The sequence below is a fragment of the Rattus rattus genome, chromosome 7, assembly GCF_011064425.1.
Source record: "Rattus rattus isolate New Zealand chromosome 7, Rrattus_CSIRO_v1, whole genome shotgun sequence".
NCBI lineage: Eukaryota > Metazoa > Chordata > Mammalia > Rodentia > Muridae > Rattus > Rattus rattus.
This window is the reverse complement of record NC_046160.1, coordinates 126,661,588-126,678,967: the sequence shown is the minus strand read 5'-3', so window position 1 is coordinate 126,678,967 and position 17,380 is coordinate 126,661,588. Positions and strand designations below refer to the sequence as shown.

The 17,380-nt window shown below is 51.4% G+C and overlaps 1 protein-coding gene across 2 annotated transcripts in view; it reads right to left on the bottom strand.

Moving 5' to 3' along the window:
* Wdr25 (WD repeat domain 25) overlaps positions 1 to 17,380 on the bottom strand; it is a 130,088-nt gene that overhangs the window by 30,549 nt on the left and 82,159 nt on the right. The window contains exons 2-3 of one of the 2 annotated variants that reach the window (XM_032908416.1): positions 16,548 to 16,695; positions 5,358 to 5,488 (exon numbers count right to left, since the gene is read on the bottom strand). The exons of the other annotated variant lie outside the window; for it this stretch is intronic. Coding sequence (XP_032764307.1) covers positions 5,358 to 5,488; positions 16,548 to 16,695 — 279 coding nt within the window. The remainder of the gene's footprint in view (positions 1 to 5,357; positions 5,489 to 16,547; positions 16,696 to 17,380) is intronic. 2 annotated transcript variants of the gene reach the window in all.

Genomic DNA, 17,380 nt, shown 5'->3' with positions numbered 1-17,380 from the left:
CCAACGGCTGCCACGGGGAGACACAGGCCCGAGAAACTCTGACACTCCCACCCAGGCCTCTGACCAGCCCCCACACTAAAGCTCAAGGCTGTGGTCACTGGAGTTTTCAGGCCCCTCCACGTCGGGCACCCAGTCAGGACAGGAAAGCAGGCAGCTTCCAGATGCTTCCACCCATTGGACAAGGTGGAGCAGTGCAGCTCCTCTCTGCTCAGGCCACCCCTACCCAGGGAGGAAGCTCCACCTGGGGCAGGCCACCCCGGCAGAGCCAGCAATGAGATCAACGGATTGTGCCTTGGTCTGCATGCCAGCGGCGGGACAGGTTAACTACGCAGAATCTCTCCATCAGTCTTGATTAGAGCTGTTAGTCACTGCTGTAAGTTCTTCTCCCCCAGAACCTACTATGTTCTTAGCATAATGGTAGGTTCTAGGAATACAGCAGCTCAAAGAGGCCAATCCCTGCCTCGGGCAAGGCTCCCTTCTCCTGGAACACTCCCGGATAAAGGCAAAGGGCCATGATGACAAAAGCCAGGCTGGAGGTCCTCGAGGCCAAGAGCAACTATCACCTTATGTTAGGGCACGTGCCACAAGGGACCTCGCGAATGGCTCCAGAAGGGGGTCAAGAAGCCAATTCAAGAAGTCAGAATGTCCCTTTAAACACTTAAGAAAGAAAGGATGTAGAACAAGCATGGAATATTGATGATCCGAGTCAAAGCAGCACCAGGGTATGCCGAGCAAAAGTGAGCTGGCCTGTCAGAGCGGGTGTTATCGGGAGAACCCTGCAGTGGGTGGGAGTCCGGGGTTCAGAGGAGCAGTGGGGGCCTGCAGCAGAGACAGCAAGTCTGAATGCATCATGGCTGCCTTTCTCAGGAGGAGAGCAGGAGTGAGCTGCACAAGCGCTCAGCCCCCTCTGCCCAGCATCAGTGCACAGGAAGGGAAAGGAACTGGGCCAGAGTGCAGCTGCCTTAGATCTGGGAGGCACTCGTCCTAGATTCTCCAGGCCGCTCTAGTTCCCGCCCAGGCCTGCCTTGTCTGCGCGGCAGCTTGCTGAGGCAGGGGTTCCATCATCCATCCTTGCAAAGAGACAATCTGCTAAGTACAGGATATACTTCCAGGCTTCCGCTGGGACTGTCTTAACAAATCTTATAGAAATAAATGTGGGAGGGGAGGAGTTGCTTTGATGACTTTTTCTAACTTTTGCCTCAAAACAGAATGACCCTGAAGGTGAGTAGTATCATGGGACAGTGTGGTGGGCCCAGAGAGCTGGGTCTATGTCTTGGTTTTCTGTCAACTCTGTGGCTTCCACGCCATGCAGGGCTCAGAGCCCGGCTATCATCAGAGTAGAAACTGGGAGGCTAGTAGCTGCTATCCCACCAGGAGCCCAAGAACCACAGAGCCTGGTTCTCACAGCCCTCCACCCCATACAGGTTCCCCCTAGTGCTCACCCAGCATCATTCCTAACTGCTAAGTGTCTTCACATCCCATTGTGAAAGAGGCCTCGTCCTCCACACAGACCCCAGAGCAACCACTAACTGGGCCACATGGCCCTGGATGCCTGCTCTGGTTCAGGCTCCTTGGAGGATAAAGTGCAGAGGAGCAGAGAGGGCTGGACCTGGGAATGAGGAAGCCCATGGATGCATAAGGAGGTCAGAAGCTGCCATGGACACCAAGAAAGGTCACAGGTCACACTGACAAGAAGGCCCATGGTGCTCACATGAGAGAAGTCAAGGACCAAGGGGGTCAGAGGCCCTTCCAGACTAGTTTCTCAAAGGTCTCATTCTCCTGCTGCATCCTCTAGAGCCTGCGGACTTGCAGAACCCTCCCCACCACAGAAGGCAAAATCTACATCCCAAGAGGGTTGTGTCTCTCCTCCATGGGGCAAACTTCGGAACCCTATTCTGCCCACATCCTCCTTGCTTCGCTCTGCCACACTGATGGGGACTGCATCCCAGCAGGCCTGCCTGTTCTGCCTCGGAAGGAGCTGCGTGTGAACCTGAGTCTCCCGCAGCTCCAGCCCCTGGCCCTGGAGAGAGGGGCACCCACGTGAAGGTTAGACTAAGGACACCTGAGTTCCAGACAACTCCCCTCTCAGAGCAGAACCAGAAGGAAGTAGTCACAGAATGTGGCCCCAGCAGCATCCGGCCAGCCTAGATCCCTCAGATGCCAGAAGCAAAGCCAGGCACTCTGCCATAATGAGATAGACCCCAGTCAGCAAGCCATGTGGAGAGACAAGAAAGGGAAGAAGAGAGCCAAGCAGCCCACTTCCCATCAGGAACTGGGCGGGGCCAGACGGAGTCAGAATCCCAACGTTTGACGGTTTGCTGAGTTTAAGGATTCAGAAAGTCTACTGGCTAGCAGGGAACTTCAAGGTTATATGTCCAGTGTCCATCAGTCCCTGTGCCTGAAGCCATCGTGTGAGGCTGCTGGCCTGCAGTGGTCCAGTAAGGACGGGCTTGAGACCCTTAGCCGAGGACAGAAGCCCACTCCTTGCCTGCAAAGCCTTGGCTTACTCTGACTCAGAATTTGGGTTATTAGACTTGAGCTTCGGACCTAAATCTTCAGTGGAAAAGCTCTGGGAACAAAGATGCCACTACTGTGGACTGCATGACAAAGCAGACCTTAATTGTCCACTGAGAGAAAACAAGAAAAATGACCCAAACATTGCTGGCTAGAGAACCATCGGGAGGGGGGGGAGTCCTCTGAGTAAGTAGTGTCTGCGAGAATGCATAGAGCAGGGCCAGGTACGGGGGTGGGGAGGGTCACAAAGATCATTCTCCACAGTTATCAGAGCCAGGTCTCTCTACACTCGGTATGGATTTGAGGCTCCGCAGGCTGCGCTTGTAGGATCAACTCTGTCACCGTAGCACAAAAGTAGCCACACAAGGGACATAAATAAATGGGTATGGCAGTGTTCAAATAAAACGTTATTTACAAAATAATAGGTGAGCTAACGAAGTCCCTTTGTCTGATTCCTTCTCTGTAGAAACCTACCAGATGCTGCTCTGGGCACAGGGACTAAGGCAGGAACAAGTGAGCAAGACACAGGAAGCCAAAGGGACATCACTGAAACCTGACCTTAAGTAAAACCCTTATGAACTCCAATAGAACAACGACAACAGCAGCAGCAGCAGCAGCAGCAGCAAGCAGCAACACAGATTCAAGAGTGTGGAAACACAAGTAAGAGCAACCTCTTTGTTAAAAAAGGGAAGCAGGAGGTGCTGGGAAGCAGTGGAAGCCGAACATACAAACATCACCCCGTCCCTCTGTCTGGCTAACCGGCCCCTCCCCTGAACTGCCTGGCATAAGAAGACGCATTGCTATCCCATAAGCACTCCTTCCCTGGGAGGTGACACAGGCAATCTCAGCTTGACTGTGAGCCAAGGCTCGTGTCCCTCGGCTTCCACCTGTGGTGCCCACTGCAACCCCGCCGGGCAGTCAGAAAAGGGCCACACTGTGTCTGAAGCCAGCCTGGTCGGCTGCAGACTTCAGCACCAGGGACAGAGCCTCTGCAGGTGGGGCAATCAGCAGCGCTGTCAAAACAGGAAAGTGTTGTCCCCTGAGCCCAGCTGATGCAAACAGAACCAGAGCGCCCCACTCTGTGTGACCCCGTGTGGGAGGACTGTTGGTAAAGAGGAAGTGCAAACAAACAGTGCCCAGATCCCTTCACCCACGTTATTAGCTTGGGAGAGACTTGCAAACGTGCCGGTAGCAGCGACAGCAACATCTGCTTCTAATTGCTTCTCCCCAGAACTGTCAGCTGGCGTCTGCCCCGGGAGGAAAGCTGGTATTTTCAACAAACTCTTAAATCAGATGGCATCCATAGTGAGTAATTTCTTACGTGTTTAAACTTTGAGGCTAAAAACACAGAGTGTACCTTCACAGAAGAGCCATGCAGTGGTCCCATGCCAAGGGGCTGCTTACAAGGTTCCTGTTTTGTTTGGTTTTTGGATTTTTGGTTTTTTTTTTCCAGGACAGGGTTTCTCTGTGTAGCCCTGGCTGTCCTGGACCTCACTCTGTACATCAGGCTAGTCTTGAATTCAGAGGTCCACCTGCCTCTGCTTCCTGAGTACTGGGATTAAAGCGTGTGTCACCATACCTGGCTACAAGTTTTTCACTTACAAACCATGATCAAATGTTTCCTTCTACTTATTGTGTATTTGTGTCCTAGACAGAAAATGTAGTGCTTTCAAAAATTCCACTGTGTCTATTGGTTTATTTATTTTTGCAAAAAGCTTCTTTTGCAAAAGCAGAGTGTAGGGCTCTATGCTGTCATTTAGAAAGTGTCTCAAGGAAGAGACCCATCAAGTATGCTGAAGCGAGGGTCTCTGGAGGTTCTGCTCAGAAGCCCATGATCCTTCCACAGTCTGCGCCACCTTCCTGGTGTGCTAGCCTGGGGCACAGCGTGGGTGTGGGCTGTGGAAACTCTGAGGCATGTCCAGTCTCCCCAGATGGCATGAATGCCTTTGGGTTGTCGCCTAGCACTGCAGACCCAACGACACCGATCCCCTTCTACTGCCCTGCACCTCTTCCTTCCCTATCAGCGTCCATGCAAGTGGAACAGGGCCCAGGAGTGCCTCTGTCTGCCCAAGAAGAAGTGAAAGGGCCTCTGGCCAAAACCTCCTCCAGGAAGCCCTGTGGTGACAGGCTGAAAGCACCGTGCTGCTCGCCACGTGCACACGCGCTCGCACAGAATGTTCTCTGCACAGAGCGTCTATCTTCTGGAGAAGTCCAGGCAGACTCATTTTCCACACACAGTAGGTACTCAACAACTCTCCCTGGTGACACTCTGCATACAAATGCACTGGAATGCTTTAATGTGTGACAACTCACAATTACTCTCTAAAACCCAGGCTTAGCCCTTACTACAAATGAGGCCCGACCTGTCCTGCCTGGGATACACAGGTGCTGACTTATCCCTAGGTACTGACCTTATGAAGGAAAATTCTCTCAGAGAAAGGCTGGCCCAGCTGGCACTGAGTGCACGGCTTAGTCAGTCTAAGTGCTTGCCCTGGCCACACAAATCCCTTAACTCAATCTCCAGAGCCCATGTCATAGGTCAGAGGTAGTGGCATGAGATGGCACACTGACTGCCAGGGAGGCAGGGACAAGTAGATCACTGAGTCTACCTGACTGGCCAGCCGCCCCTAATCGGCAGGGCCCAGGTCCCAGTGAGATACGTCTCAAAACTCAAGGTTGACCTCTGTCCTATCGGCCCACTCGAGCATGCACGCATGCACGCACGCACGCACACGCGCGCGCGCACACACACACACACACACACACACACACACACACACACACACACACGCATGCACATACTCCCCACGCATGAAAGGACAGCCTGAGAAGAAAAGTGTCACCTTGCCAGTCCTCATGTCCCAGGCTTTGATTTCAGAGCTGAAGCCGCCACATAAAAAGACGTTGTGGTCTTTTGGATGAAATTTCAAGGTGGTGACTCTGAAGTCACTGTGACCACTAAATACTTGGGTTCCTGCAACACAGACAGATAAGAAAAAGTGAGAAAATATTCACATCGTAAGCATTTTAAAGGGGGAATGTTCACACAGCTCTGCACACAGTTCATACGGTTTATAGGGCCCTACGTGGTCCAGTATAGACCCCCCTAGAAACACAGCAGGGATGGCAGCTCACTACTATTTCCTGTCAAATCCAACAAGACCCAAGGCTGATCCTAGAACTCTACCTGTCCCACATTCTGTGAGAGTTGTTTGTATTATCTCATTTAAACCATACACCAACTAACCCCCACGTGGCTGAGAACAGGCTCAGGGAGGTTCAGAGAGTTTCCTCAGGCTGCGTGGGTAATCCAGGAGATTGTTTACCCAGGAGTCTAAAATCTAAACACAGAGTTGGTTGGCATTTATTTCAGGATCGGTCTTCCAATCCTTTTAAAATTGAAGACAGATTTGTTACAGAGTGCAGCAGGTGTGGGTGACCTGACATGCTGGGCCACAAATGGCAGCGGCCCGCACAGCAGCCCAGCCACTGAGTGGGTATCAGGTGTTGCTCACTGGGGTCTCACTAGCTCTGCAGGACTTGAGACAGGCCTGGCCATTTTTCATATCATCGTAGACAGTTGTCAAGTCCCCGTGCACACTGTGGTAACTATCCGGCACATACAGACACATATGGTGTGGAAAACAGCTGTCACTATGGCTTCCTAGAGGCAAGCAATAGAAACTTCAGAAGTGTCCATCATTCAAGAACAGTTAAAGCCAGCACTCCCCCCACTGCCCGGTATGACTTGTACATCCGACAGCACTGATGGGACTCTTATCTGACATACTTCATGTGCCCAAACTTGCAGCAAGAAATCAGACTAGCTTCGAGAGGCACCTCACAGGGAAGAATCTGGTTTTGTCTCCTGACACGTCACTAGGGGCCAGGTTCACGCACCAGGGACAGCACCTGCCAGAAACATGGAGGAGGCTTTTCCCTCAGAGACAGTATAAGGGCTTCCTCAGCCAGAAGGGGAATCTCAGCTGCCTTTGGCTACCAGGGTTCCTCCACTGAACCAGGGTAGTGGCAGAGCAGAACACAGAAGCTGACAGCCAAGGAGCTGGACGGTGACAGTCAGTAAAGCGCTTGCCACAGAAGCCTGAGGACCTGAGTTTAATCACAAAACCCACTTAAAAACCTGGTTTTGGAGATGCTTGCTTGCAACCCCAATACCCATGAGGGAGAGAAGTGGGGACAGCAGATCCCGAAGGCCTGCCTGTCCGACAGCATCAGCTACTCCCAGTGAGAGACTCACCAGCTTGGCCACCAGCTTCCATGCACCCGTACAGATGCATGCACCTACAAGCACAGAGCTGGTGGCAAAGATAGGGGTGAAATGTCAGACCAGTGTGTTTGCATCGGAGCCCTAGAAGGCCGTGTTTCTGGGAGGGAAGCACTCCCCGATGGCCTCCTCTGTCTGCTGACCCCATATACCGAGTAAGAACTCGACCAGCTCCAGCTTGTCTGGTAAGAAAATGAAAACTATCAATCATAGCTTATGAGAGTCACAGATCCAATGCCTGTGACATTGGAGAGGGACAGATCCAATGGCCAGAGACGCTGTCCTCAAGCCTACCCATCCCCATCCAGGACCTAAGCAGGTATTACTGCCCTGAAGTGGTTTGTATGAGTGACAAAACGCATTGGTGCACCAGGACAGGGTCAACATGGGTTTTAAAGACTTCTTCTTTTTTAATTGTGTATCTCTCTGTGTGCTTGTTTGAGTGTATGCCGTGCGTGTGCAGGAACCAGCCGAGGGCAGAAGAGGGAGTCGAGTTCCCCGTAGCTGGAGTTATAGACCCTACATGGGTGCTGGTCCTCTGAAAGAACATAGTGTACTTTTAACCACTGGGCAAACACTCCAATCCCATTATCAGCATATTTTAAAATACCAAAAACAGGATATCTTACAGAGTGAGGCAAAATAAAACAGCCGACTTAAAGTACACCTTAATATGCCATGTATTGAGAGCATCAAGTGACTTTTAAAAAACATTTTTTAATTCCTATGGGTGAAAGTGTGTGTCCACACAGAGGTCAGTGGGCAGACAGCCTGTGGGTGTCGGGTGTACCCTTCAGCCATTCAGGTCCCTGTTCTTCGGCCTTGGCAGCAGAAGCTTTACCTGCCGAGCTGCACTGCCAGCCCGAGGGCACAGCAACTTCCTAGGAAACACGGAAGTGTAACAGGGCCGCATATGCCTTCTCTTATGTAAAGGCAGAGACCGCCTGTGACCCGGGGGACGCAGGCTGCTGTTCACTGTCCAGTGACACAAAGGACTTAGAACCCATTCTCTCTGGCAAATAGGAGGCCCCACAGCAACCAGAAGGTGTCATTACTATAACCCCACGCTTCAGCAACTCAGCGCAAAGTCACTTGAAGTGCTCATTTAACGGGTTTTAAACCAGGTCAGAAGAGCGCTGACCCACAGGCTGGGCCGTGGCCACGAGTTGCTTTGGTTTTAATGGGTTCTTTTGGTGCTAGGAACCGAACTCAGAGCCACGAATGTGCTAACGAGCACGGCTTCCGCTGAGCTAAACTCCCCACCCCCAGCTACAGTCTTCAGTCGATGACACTGTAGTCATTTTTTGGCAACACCAAAAAAATAAATAAATAGACCCAGTTTCAGGTACCAGGGCATAGCTCTACAGTAAACTTGTGTTTACTACATCCAGGGTGGTTGGCTCAAATGCCAGCACAGAAAAACAAAACAAAACAAAAAAGACTGTTTCAAAACACCCTCTCTAGAGTGAAAAATAATAGTTATTAATTTTAAATGTTGAGGAGGGTCCGGGAGGTGCCTCAGTACGTAAAGTATAAAGTTTACCATATAAGGCCTAGGATTTGAGTTTGAGTCTCCAACACCCACATATAAAAAGTTCAGAATGGTGGCACATTCGTGTAATCCTGGTGTGGGGGTGAGGGGGAGATGGAAATGTAGGGGTTCCCTTGGGGTTCCCTGGCCAGCCACGCTAGCTGAATCAGTGAGCTGACACAAAACAAAATCTTGAGAGGAGGGTTTGCCAACCTTTGTCATTCACTGTTCCTTTTCATCCAAGGTATCCTCATGCAACCTCAGGTATATAGGGATATACAGTAGGCGCGAAGACCAAATATTTGCTCACAGTAATCTTTAAAAACAACTTTAAAACAATGCTTTGAGATATATATATATATCATGTATATATATCATATGTATCATATAATTATATATATATATAATTTTACTATTTGCTAAAGATGAGAGCAAATTTGCATTAATGAGATGGGTTACTTTTTTATTTTTACACGAAGGACTCGGGACAGCCTGGGCCACACAGTGAGTTTCAGACCAGCCTAGGCAACAGAATGAGGCCCTAACTCAAAAAATAAACAACAAAAAGAAACAAGAATTATATTTGATACACAGGATATACTATACTTTCAAAGACATGCTAAGAATAGCACTTTGTATGGATCCATTTTTAAGAATAGCAGAAGTGTATCTACAGCTATTTCAGAAACTGAGGGAAACTCTGTCCCAGGCCACACTTCATTGTTTGTTTTTGATGGATCTGATTTTAAGAGTAACTTTAAAGTCAAACGCTAACACAGTACAGCCCAAGGATTCCTGACTTGATATCTGTATGGAGAGGGATATAAAATACTAAAAGTCCTTAGCTCCCTGGATGGGGCTGTTACTTTTTGGCAAGAGCACAAAACTTTTTGCACATGGGGTCAGCACTGCACTCATCACACAACCTTGTGCCTGAGCTGAGGCACCGGGGTGGGTCTCGTTGATGTTGCCACTGCCTAATGGCAGGCATAGTGCACAACGCCCATGATGTGGCTCAGACTGAGGCTGCAGGGAAGCCATGAAATGCAATATGGGTGAGCGCTGCAAGAAACATCTTGGATCCATTACGCCTTTGAGCTTGAATTAATCTTTGGTCACTGCACACTCAGAAGCCCTTGACAGCTGCTGAATGTTTCGCAGCCCCACGTTCGGTTACGCAACCCTGTTGAGCTGTGATCACAGAGTTAGAAGCTGGGCTGGAGAGAAAGGGAGACGGCCTTTTAAAGCCGCAGCTCTGGTTTTGCTTTGCGTCCTGTGGTTGCTCAGGGACCCTAGTGGACTGGGTGCCTTGTTAGGTCACCACACCTCAAACAAACACTGCAGTGAGCTAATCTAACTGGGAATGAGCTTTCTCTCCAGTTTACTCTTCTTTTTTACAACAGCCCAAGCTTTTCTCCCGCCCTTTGGTGAGTGCACATTTGCATATGCAGAGTACAAGGCCAAAGGCTGATGCTCAGTGTCTTCCTCTACCTATTTTTTGAGAACCTGGAGCCCATCAATTCGCTAGCCAGCGAGTCCAGGCACCTGCCTGTCCCTGCCCCCTCAGGGGTGGGGTTAAGGCAGGGACTGCCTCTCCTGGCTTTTACATGGGTGCTGGGTGTCCCAAGTCAGGTCCTCATGCTGGAGAGGCAGGCACTACCCACTGAGCCATCTCTCCAGAACCTCTTTCATACCCTTAGGCTACAGGCAGGGATCAGACATCCAGTGACTCTCCCCTCTGTGCCCCCAGATCTGAAACTTCCTGCCCATCCTCAGACCCAAAGCAAAGGAAAGCTCGCCCTGTGGGGAGCAGATGCTTTCCTGGGTCTGTGGAACACACTGTGGACCAGCCATGCTCTTCATTTTGAAATGGCGACAAGATACTTGTTAAAGGGTGGGTGACACAACCCTGCTGAAGAGGGGGGGGGGGGAGATGGGGAGGTTTGGGGAGGGGCACTGAGCTGCTGGAAGGAGATGATTGAAGTAAGAAGAAAAACATCTCCCTCAACTCCTAAAGATGATGAAAATCTGTCTTTGAAAGGCTAAAATTTTCCACTTAGAAAGAGGCTGTGGAGAGCATTTCCTGCTCCTAAGAGCTGGGACTTTGCTATCTTTCTTGTTAAAGGGCCCAAAGCTAAAAGACTCTTAATAAGCTAACAGGTAGCTAATGGGAGACACTAGGGGAAACCATTCTGCTAAAGGCTTCAGTTCAGAACTCAGCATCACAGCCACCGTCACCTGGCTGTGTGTTGGAGACAGGGTGAGAGACAAGCTGAGAGCCAGAGAGGCCCAGGTCCTGGACCGGCTCTGTTGTCTGCGATGGAACTGTCGTTGGTCCTTCACTGCTGCGTCATGCAGTCGGGAGGACCGATCGTTCAGTACCATGTGAAGCACTCCAGAGGAAGCAACCGAGGAGAGCCATTATTGTTTGAAAAATTAAACCCTGACTTATTGGAGTCATCTGTGGTTAAATTAAAAAGCTAAAGCCAAGGAGGCTGGGTTCTAACAGTGGGACCTTAGGAGACTGATGACAGCTGAGCTTTCATGTGAGGCAGGCCTGAGCTGGCTTCTGCCTTTGCTGAGGAGACTTGCAGAAAGGCTGGGAGAGAATCAGCAAGGAGAAGCTTGACTGAGATCACTAACCGCTCGAGGTGAAGGTCTTTCTCCTGGAATCTGTGGCACTCTGTCCCCTCTCCCAAATGGTGCCCTGTCCATCAGTTCTCCCCCTGGGCGGGGCTTCTTCAGCACTTGGGCTAGCTGTGACAGACCTTTCTTTCCCCTTGGGACTATCTTGCTAGTCTGCTTGTTATAGGAAAGCCTGTTTATTCACTGCAGGCTTATAGGAAATTGAGCTTTAAAATATGTAATCCATTGGCACTTGGCTGTATTGATCTGGTTATAATGAGCTCAACCCGTATAAAAACTGTTTGGATCTTCTCGGAGTTAAGAAAAATTGCTTCTTCTCCTTTTCGGATCAATAATGATACAAATAGGAAATATGTTTCTGGGCCGAGGGGGTCAGTGCAGAGCACTCGCTTATGAGTCTGAGGCTCCAAGTTCAACCCGCAGCCCTAGAGTAAAAGCATCCTTAAAGCAACACCACGGTCAAGGATTCCACAGGAGCCCAGAGCTTGCTCTCCACACGATGTCACTTCCACAGCTTGGTGGTGCTTGGTGACCCTGGGCAGGCAACTCATCGGAGCCGGGCCTCTCCCTTTCTTAAGTTGGGGAGAAGTCAAGCTTCCCTGAGGCAGTGGCTGGTGTAGCCAGGGTAACCTCATCTGCCAGCCTAACGCTGCCTCCGGGGACCCTGTGGTCGGGCAGGCTCCAGGGCCCCGGAGACCTTCATTGTCATTCAGCACGTCTGGCTCCCAAACCATGCCAGGCTCATCGATGGCATTTCAGATCAAGGACCAAGTAGGACCAAGTCCTTACAAAACAGAAGGGACGTCCATGCCCACTGCAGGGAGCTCACCTTGGCTAAGTTACTCTGAGGTCACCAGTGGGAAGGGGAACCATCACGTACAGTAAGTCTGTCCTGCAGGTCTGTCTGGATCCTGCACTTGTCACACAGCAATCCTGGGTAGTGGCAGAAACTAATCTGCATCTCAGAGCTGTGGAAAGGGAGTCTGGTGAGGGAGAGGACATCTGGCCCTATGGCCAGCCACACAGACACTGGCTGGCTTGACTGACCCCAAAATCCCTCTGTCTGCATCCCACCTCCAGACCTGCCAGTGTCTCGTGACCTTTCCTTCTCCGTAGCTCTTTGTTCCTAGCCACAGACTCAGGAACGTGTAGGGAAAATGTTGACAGGGAAAGCTTGTGTTGTTGGCCCGTGTAAGTGAGCCTATGTTCCCAGGCAGCAGGCGTATGACTCATTTCGCTAAAATCAATATCGTTACACCATCCTCTGGGAAGTATTCAGCCAGCTGTAAATTTAACCATTCTGACTCAAAGTTAACGAGAAAAGAAGCTTGCTAACTTTCAAATCAACCTCTGTGTAGCAGGAGCAGGGGCCATGTTGGCAAGTGGGCAGAGGCCAGGCAGGATGTAGGCTGAGGGCTGGGTAGGCTTACCTACTTTTCCTTACTGCAAAGCCATGCTCAAAACTGCCCTTCAGAGGTGGCTGTGACAGTAGACACAGCAAAAGCAGGAGCAAGCCCTGGACCAGACAGACAGTAGGGCCACAGCAAAAGCAGGGGCAAGCCCTGGATCAGACACACAGTAGGGTTACATGGACGGTGGCTGTGGGAGCAAGTCCTAGACCAGACAGACAGTAGGGCCACGTGGATGGTGGCTGCGGGAGCTGCCAGCTGCCACCATCCTTTTCCTTCCAAGCCCAGCCACTTCCAATTATCTATCTGGTCAAAACTGAATTTCTTAAAATTAGGAGGTGGGAAGTTAGCTTGCAAACCAGCTGTGTTTGGCTGTAAGCAGCTTTGTTGAGACACATAAGCTACCATACTAACCGCAAACATGGCCTGACTGAGTTCTGATCCAGGGCCAGTCAACAAACAGGGCCTAACCTAAGCAGGACCAGTTGTTCATCGATGGCTGCTGCCTACACAGAGGAGAAACACAGCTACTGTAAGCCCGTTTCAATCAATAAAACCATGTCAGGGCCTGGGTGTCACCTTCTTCATAGGAGGGCTGGCACGAGTGTCCTAGCTATGGGTGAGACTGGTCTAGGAAGACGAGGCCTTCCCTAGACAGGAGCCAGTGAAAGGAAAGGGTGCTGAGTTATCAGGAGAAGGGGTCACAGATGGCAGACACATGCGGAAGGGGGTTAGAGGAAGGGTCTTCTGACATGGCTAACAAAGGTATGGGTGGACAGCTAGTCACTGGTCAAAGGCCAGGGACCATCATCAATTCAAGCTAGACACACCAGCAGTATAACTGGACCTACAGTGGGAAATAGACACAAACGCCAGTCTGAAAGCAAGCCTATCCATGGGGCCTGTAACAGCCAGCACACAGTTTCCTTTCTGGTTTTCAGGGGCACTAAAGGTCCTCCTGAAGTGTACTGGGGAGACCTGAGTGTGCCACAGAGCTTCAGGACCTACAGAGGCCCTGGCTGTGGCACAGCACTGACGTTAAGCACCAGTGGGAGCTAGTGGCACTTCAGAGGCTTAGCCTGACAGAGCCTTCTTGCAGGGCTTCTCCTCTAAAGCCTCTTCTCCACGGCCTTCATTTGGACACTTTTCACTCTTCCTATGCCGAGAGCTCTGGAGCTGTCAGGGCTGACCCTGTTCCGACTGGAGCACAGCTGTCAACAGCTCAAGAAGCATCCTCCAGCTGGCCACTTAATCAGAGGGGTCAGGCAAGACCCTGCAGGCGCTCGATCCCCCCAGGGCCTCTCTTCTGCAGATGCTGAGCCACTGCCTGGAGACAGCCAAGCATCCTGCCCGAAAGTGAGGCCAAGGTAGTCCGTCCAGGGCAGGGAGGGGTGTGAGGAGGGCATACTAGTCCATGTCTTGACAGGATACCTTTGTCAGCCCCATAAGCCCAAGCCAACCAACGGCTGGGCGACCTCAAGAAAGTCACCAAACATTCGAAGCCTCAATTGTTGCATCAAAAACATGGAGACAGAGATAGTGTCCTCCAAGGCAAGTGGGGGACTAAGCATGTCACCCAAGCAAAGGGCCTAACACGTTTATCTATGTCAGCTCAATACGGGCCTCATGGCAAATGGCACAGCAGAGTTACAGCAAAGACTTGGACAGCAGACCTACCTACCCACTCCGTGTGTGTGTGTGTGTGTGTGTGTGTGTGTGTGTGTGTGTGTGTGTGTGTGTGTGTGTATGGTATCAGCTGTAATCAGGATGGAGCTGAAAACACTTCTCAGGAAAGAAGTGGCCCTTTAGTGTGCAGCTCCCTCTGGCCAATCCTTTTCACCCACCATGACCCAACTCTGGGCACAGGGACATGGACACAGAAGGAGACAGTCAGGATACTGAGCATCCCAGAGAGAAGGGCAGATGGCCCTCGTCATGACTTCCTAGAGCTCTTCAGAGGGCTAGACTGTGGGTCTACACGCCCACCTCAGACCCCAGATAGGGAAGGCGTATGCCATCCAGTGCCAAGGGGAGCTACCACCCACCACTAAGAGGTGCAACTCGAGAGGCTGACATCTGCGAGAGGAGGCCTCAGAGCTCAGCAAGCTCCAGAGGGACTCTAAGGAGATGACTGGCTGATTGGTATGCAGGACAGGTCACGCACAAAGCCAATGACACTCAGGGCCTGGGTGGTGTCTGCCAGTGTTCCCTGAGGCCGCCTGTGCCTAATGTAGCAGAGACGTTCGTTAGGGAGATTGCAGACGGAAACAGGAGCGCCAAAAATAATTAATCTGTGAGCAGATTTGATTAAGTGTTGATTCATGGCTGTTCCGTAAGCCAACAGCCCGTCAGAACTATAAATTAACGAGATAAAATGGTGCTGGCCCTCCATATTTCAGGCCGGGTATTGACATTTTAGAACCCACAGATTTTTAACTGTATTGATTGAGGACACCAGGATAAATGGCCTTGGCGCCAAATTCCCATTAATGACAATGGGCACCGAGTGACTAATTCCCAAAGCACTGCAGAGAGAACGCCCTGCGCTGCCTTCTCCTGGCAGGGCGCTCTAATTAGATTGAAATGAAAAAGCCAAATGACCAGGGGCGGGAGAGGCAGAGGAAGGAAATGGAAGACCAGACTTGGGGAAGAGAAAGAGCGAGACTAGTCAGAGCCGGACAAAGGCCACCGCAGGCTGCACTCATGCCAAGAGTGGTCCTAGCAAAACATGGGGCCAGAGACAGGTGTGCAGACATATGGGTGCCCACCTTGGCAGCCCTTGGGAGCTTCGTTATTCGGGATAGGAGGACCCAGCAGAGGCCAGCCTCAGCTGTCCAATTATACGGATGTGAGCCAGCTCTGTTCAAGCAATGGACAAAGAGACCACCAAGATGACCACACCCTTGAGGACACACACTTGCCAGGACATAGACAGAAACTGTCAGCTATCCTCACTCCTCACGAGAGGCCATATCTAGGGGTCAGAGGCCTTCCTTGAGGCTGGGCTAGCTCTCAACAACCCATCAACTCTATCCTCTCTGGGGACAAAAAACATCCTACATACCCAGCACAGGTCTTACACACTAGGTGTATCATAAGTAACAAAGTAATGTAATAGAAAGAACTCTTCAACACATGAGCGCCCACACAGAGGAGGATGAAGCGCCTTCCATCACTCCCTATAGGATGGCAGCTCTCAAAAGTGGGGCCACGCCTCTCTCTAGCTACCCTGCACATGAGAGACCCTTGGAGCCCTGCCAGCATGCTGCCCTCCATGGTCCACCAAACCTGAAGGGCCAGCACCCAGTCTCCCCTTCACTGAGCCACATGTCACATGATACCAGCTGCAGTTCCAGGCCCTCCCAGCTGTAACACAAACAGGACCATGATCCTCTACCACCCCAGACTTGTCATTACCTGCCTAATGCCATGGCCCTCTAACTTGTCAGGCATTGGACCTCTTCTCACCTAGAAAATGGCACCCACTGTTGCTGACAGCAATGATGACAATTCCAAAGGCCATGTAAAAAGTCCAGGAAGCCTGCTCTGAGCTCAGCAGTGTGGGTTAGACCCCCATGTCCAATGGTTCCCTTGCTGTCCTCCTTGCTGTCAGTGAATGGGCCAACCCAAGACTGATGCCTACAACCTGCCCAGGAAAGCTCCGTTAGCTGGCTTCTCTTCCCTCCCTGCCTGATGGAGGGCTCCTGAGGATATGCCCACATGACCCCCTTGCCCAGGTGCCTGTCAGTGTTACACTGGGAAGAGCCCCTCTCAACACTCAGTTCCCTATGAAACTCGGTTCCACTGAACGGATTGACAGGGACTCTAAACTGATGGCAACTAAAGGACACCGTGATATTTTGGTCCCAATTACACTGCACAAGTTGATTAAAAAGCTGCCACTTTATCCGGCCCTACAGCTTGGTGCTGAGACAACCTTGGCTCTGTCCTTCGCTGACTGGCACAGGACTGATTCCAATGCTCTGTAGACAGCTGTGGTGCCTCTGGCAAATGATCTGCATGCCAGTTGGGGAAATGAGTCCGTTGTGAGGCCCCTGCCACACCATCACCAGGGGTTGTTTGCAGTCAGGACCCTCTGGAGAGGCTTCCCCAGTGAGGGGGCTGCCAGCTGACCTGGGACAGGTAAGATACCAGGACACACCTGTTTCGAGGTCTGTTAGGTGCAGGGCAAAGTCAAAGCCGCCACTGAGGATGCGCCGGCCACAGGGAGACCACCGTGCAGCCCTTACTGCCTCACTGTGCACAGAGTAGGTCTGCAGGCAGTGCCCCGAGTCCACAGCATTCCACACCTGCAAGGGAAACAAAGACAGGCAGCACCAGACACCATAATGAAGGCCTTCAGGAAGGAGCTCCCCAGACACTGTGAGGAAGAGCTTCAGGAAAGGACTCCCCGGGGAGTAGGATAGTTCCTACTATTCCACGTCCAAATAGCAGCTAGAGTCTCTTCTTCACAGCAACGCACAGGTGTCCCTTCTCCTGTCTCCACTCGGCCTTCACGTCTGTTCCTACCTGCTAACCAGGGCCATGTTGCAGCCCTGCTCCTACAGTTAGCTCCCTGTCCTAGAGTGGAAAGAGCACACAGCCAGGCCACGGTCAAGGGACCTCTTGATGACTGAGACCTGGAGAGCACAAGGAGCCGTTGTACCTCTTCTTAGGAGAGGCTACCCCCACCCTTTGTCCTGGCTCCCATGGGCATGAGGCTCCTGGGAGGATGTCCGGTACACAGACGACTCTGCAAGTGGCTTACAAGTTCAGGCACAGAGCTACAGTGCCACAGCTGGCAGGCCTGGTTCATGCAGCTCTGGTCCTGCTCAACACCGCAGGGTGGAGAGGACACACTGTAAGCACCTCTCCTTGACACTGCGTCTTGCTGGTCATGTGACAGACCCAGTGGATCCATATCTCTGGGCCTCAGTCTCCCCTTCAACTGGAAACAAAGGCACCACCACAGATAGGAAAGGTGGGGTCAGTTCC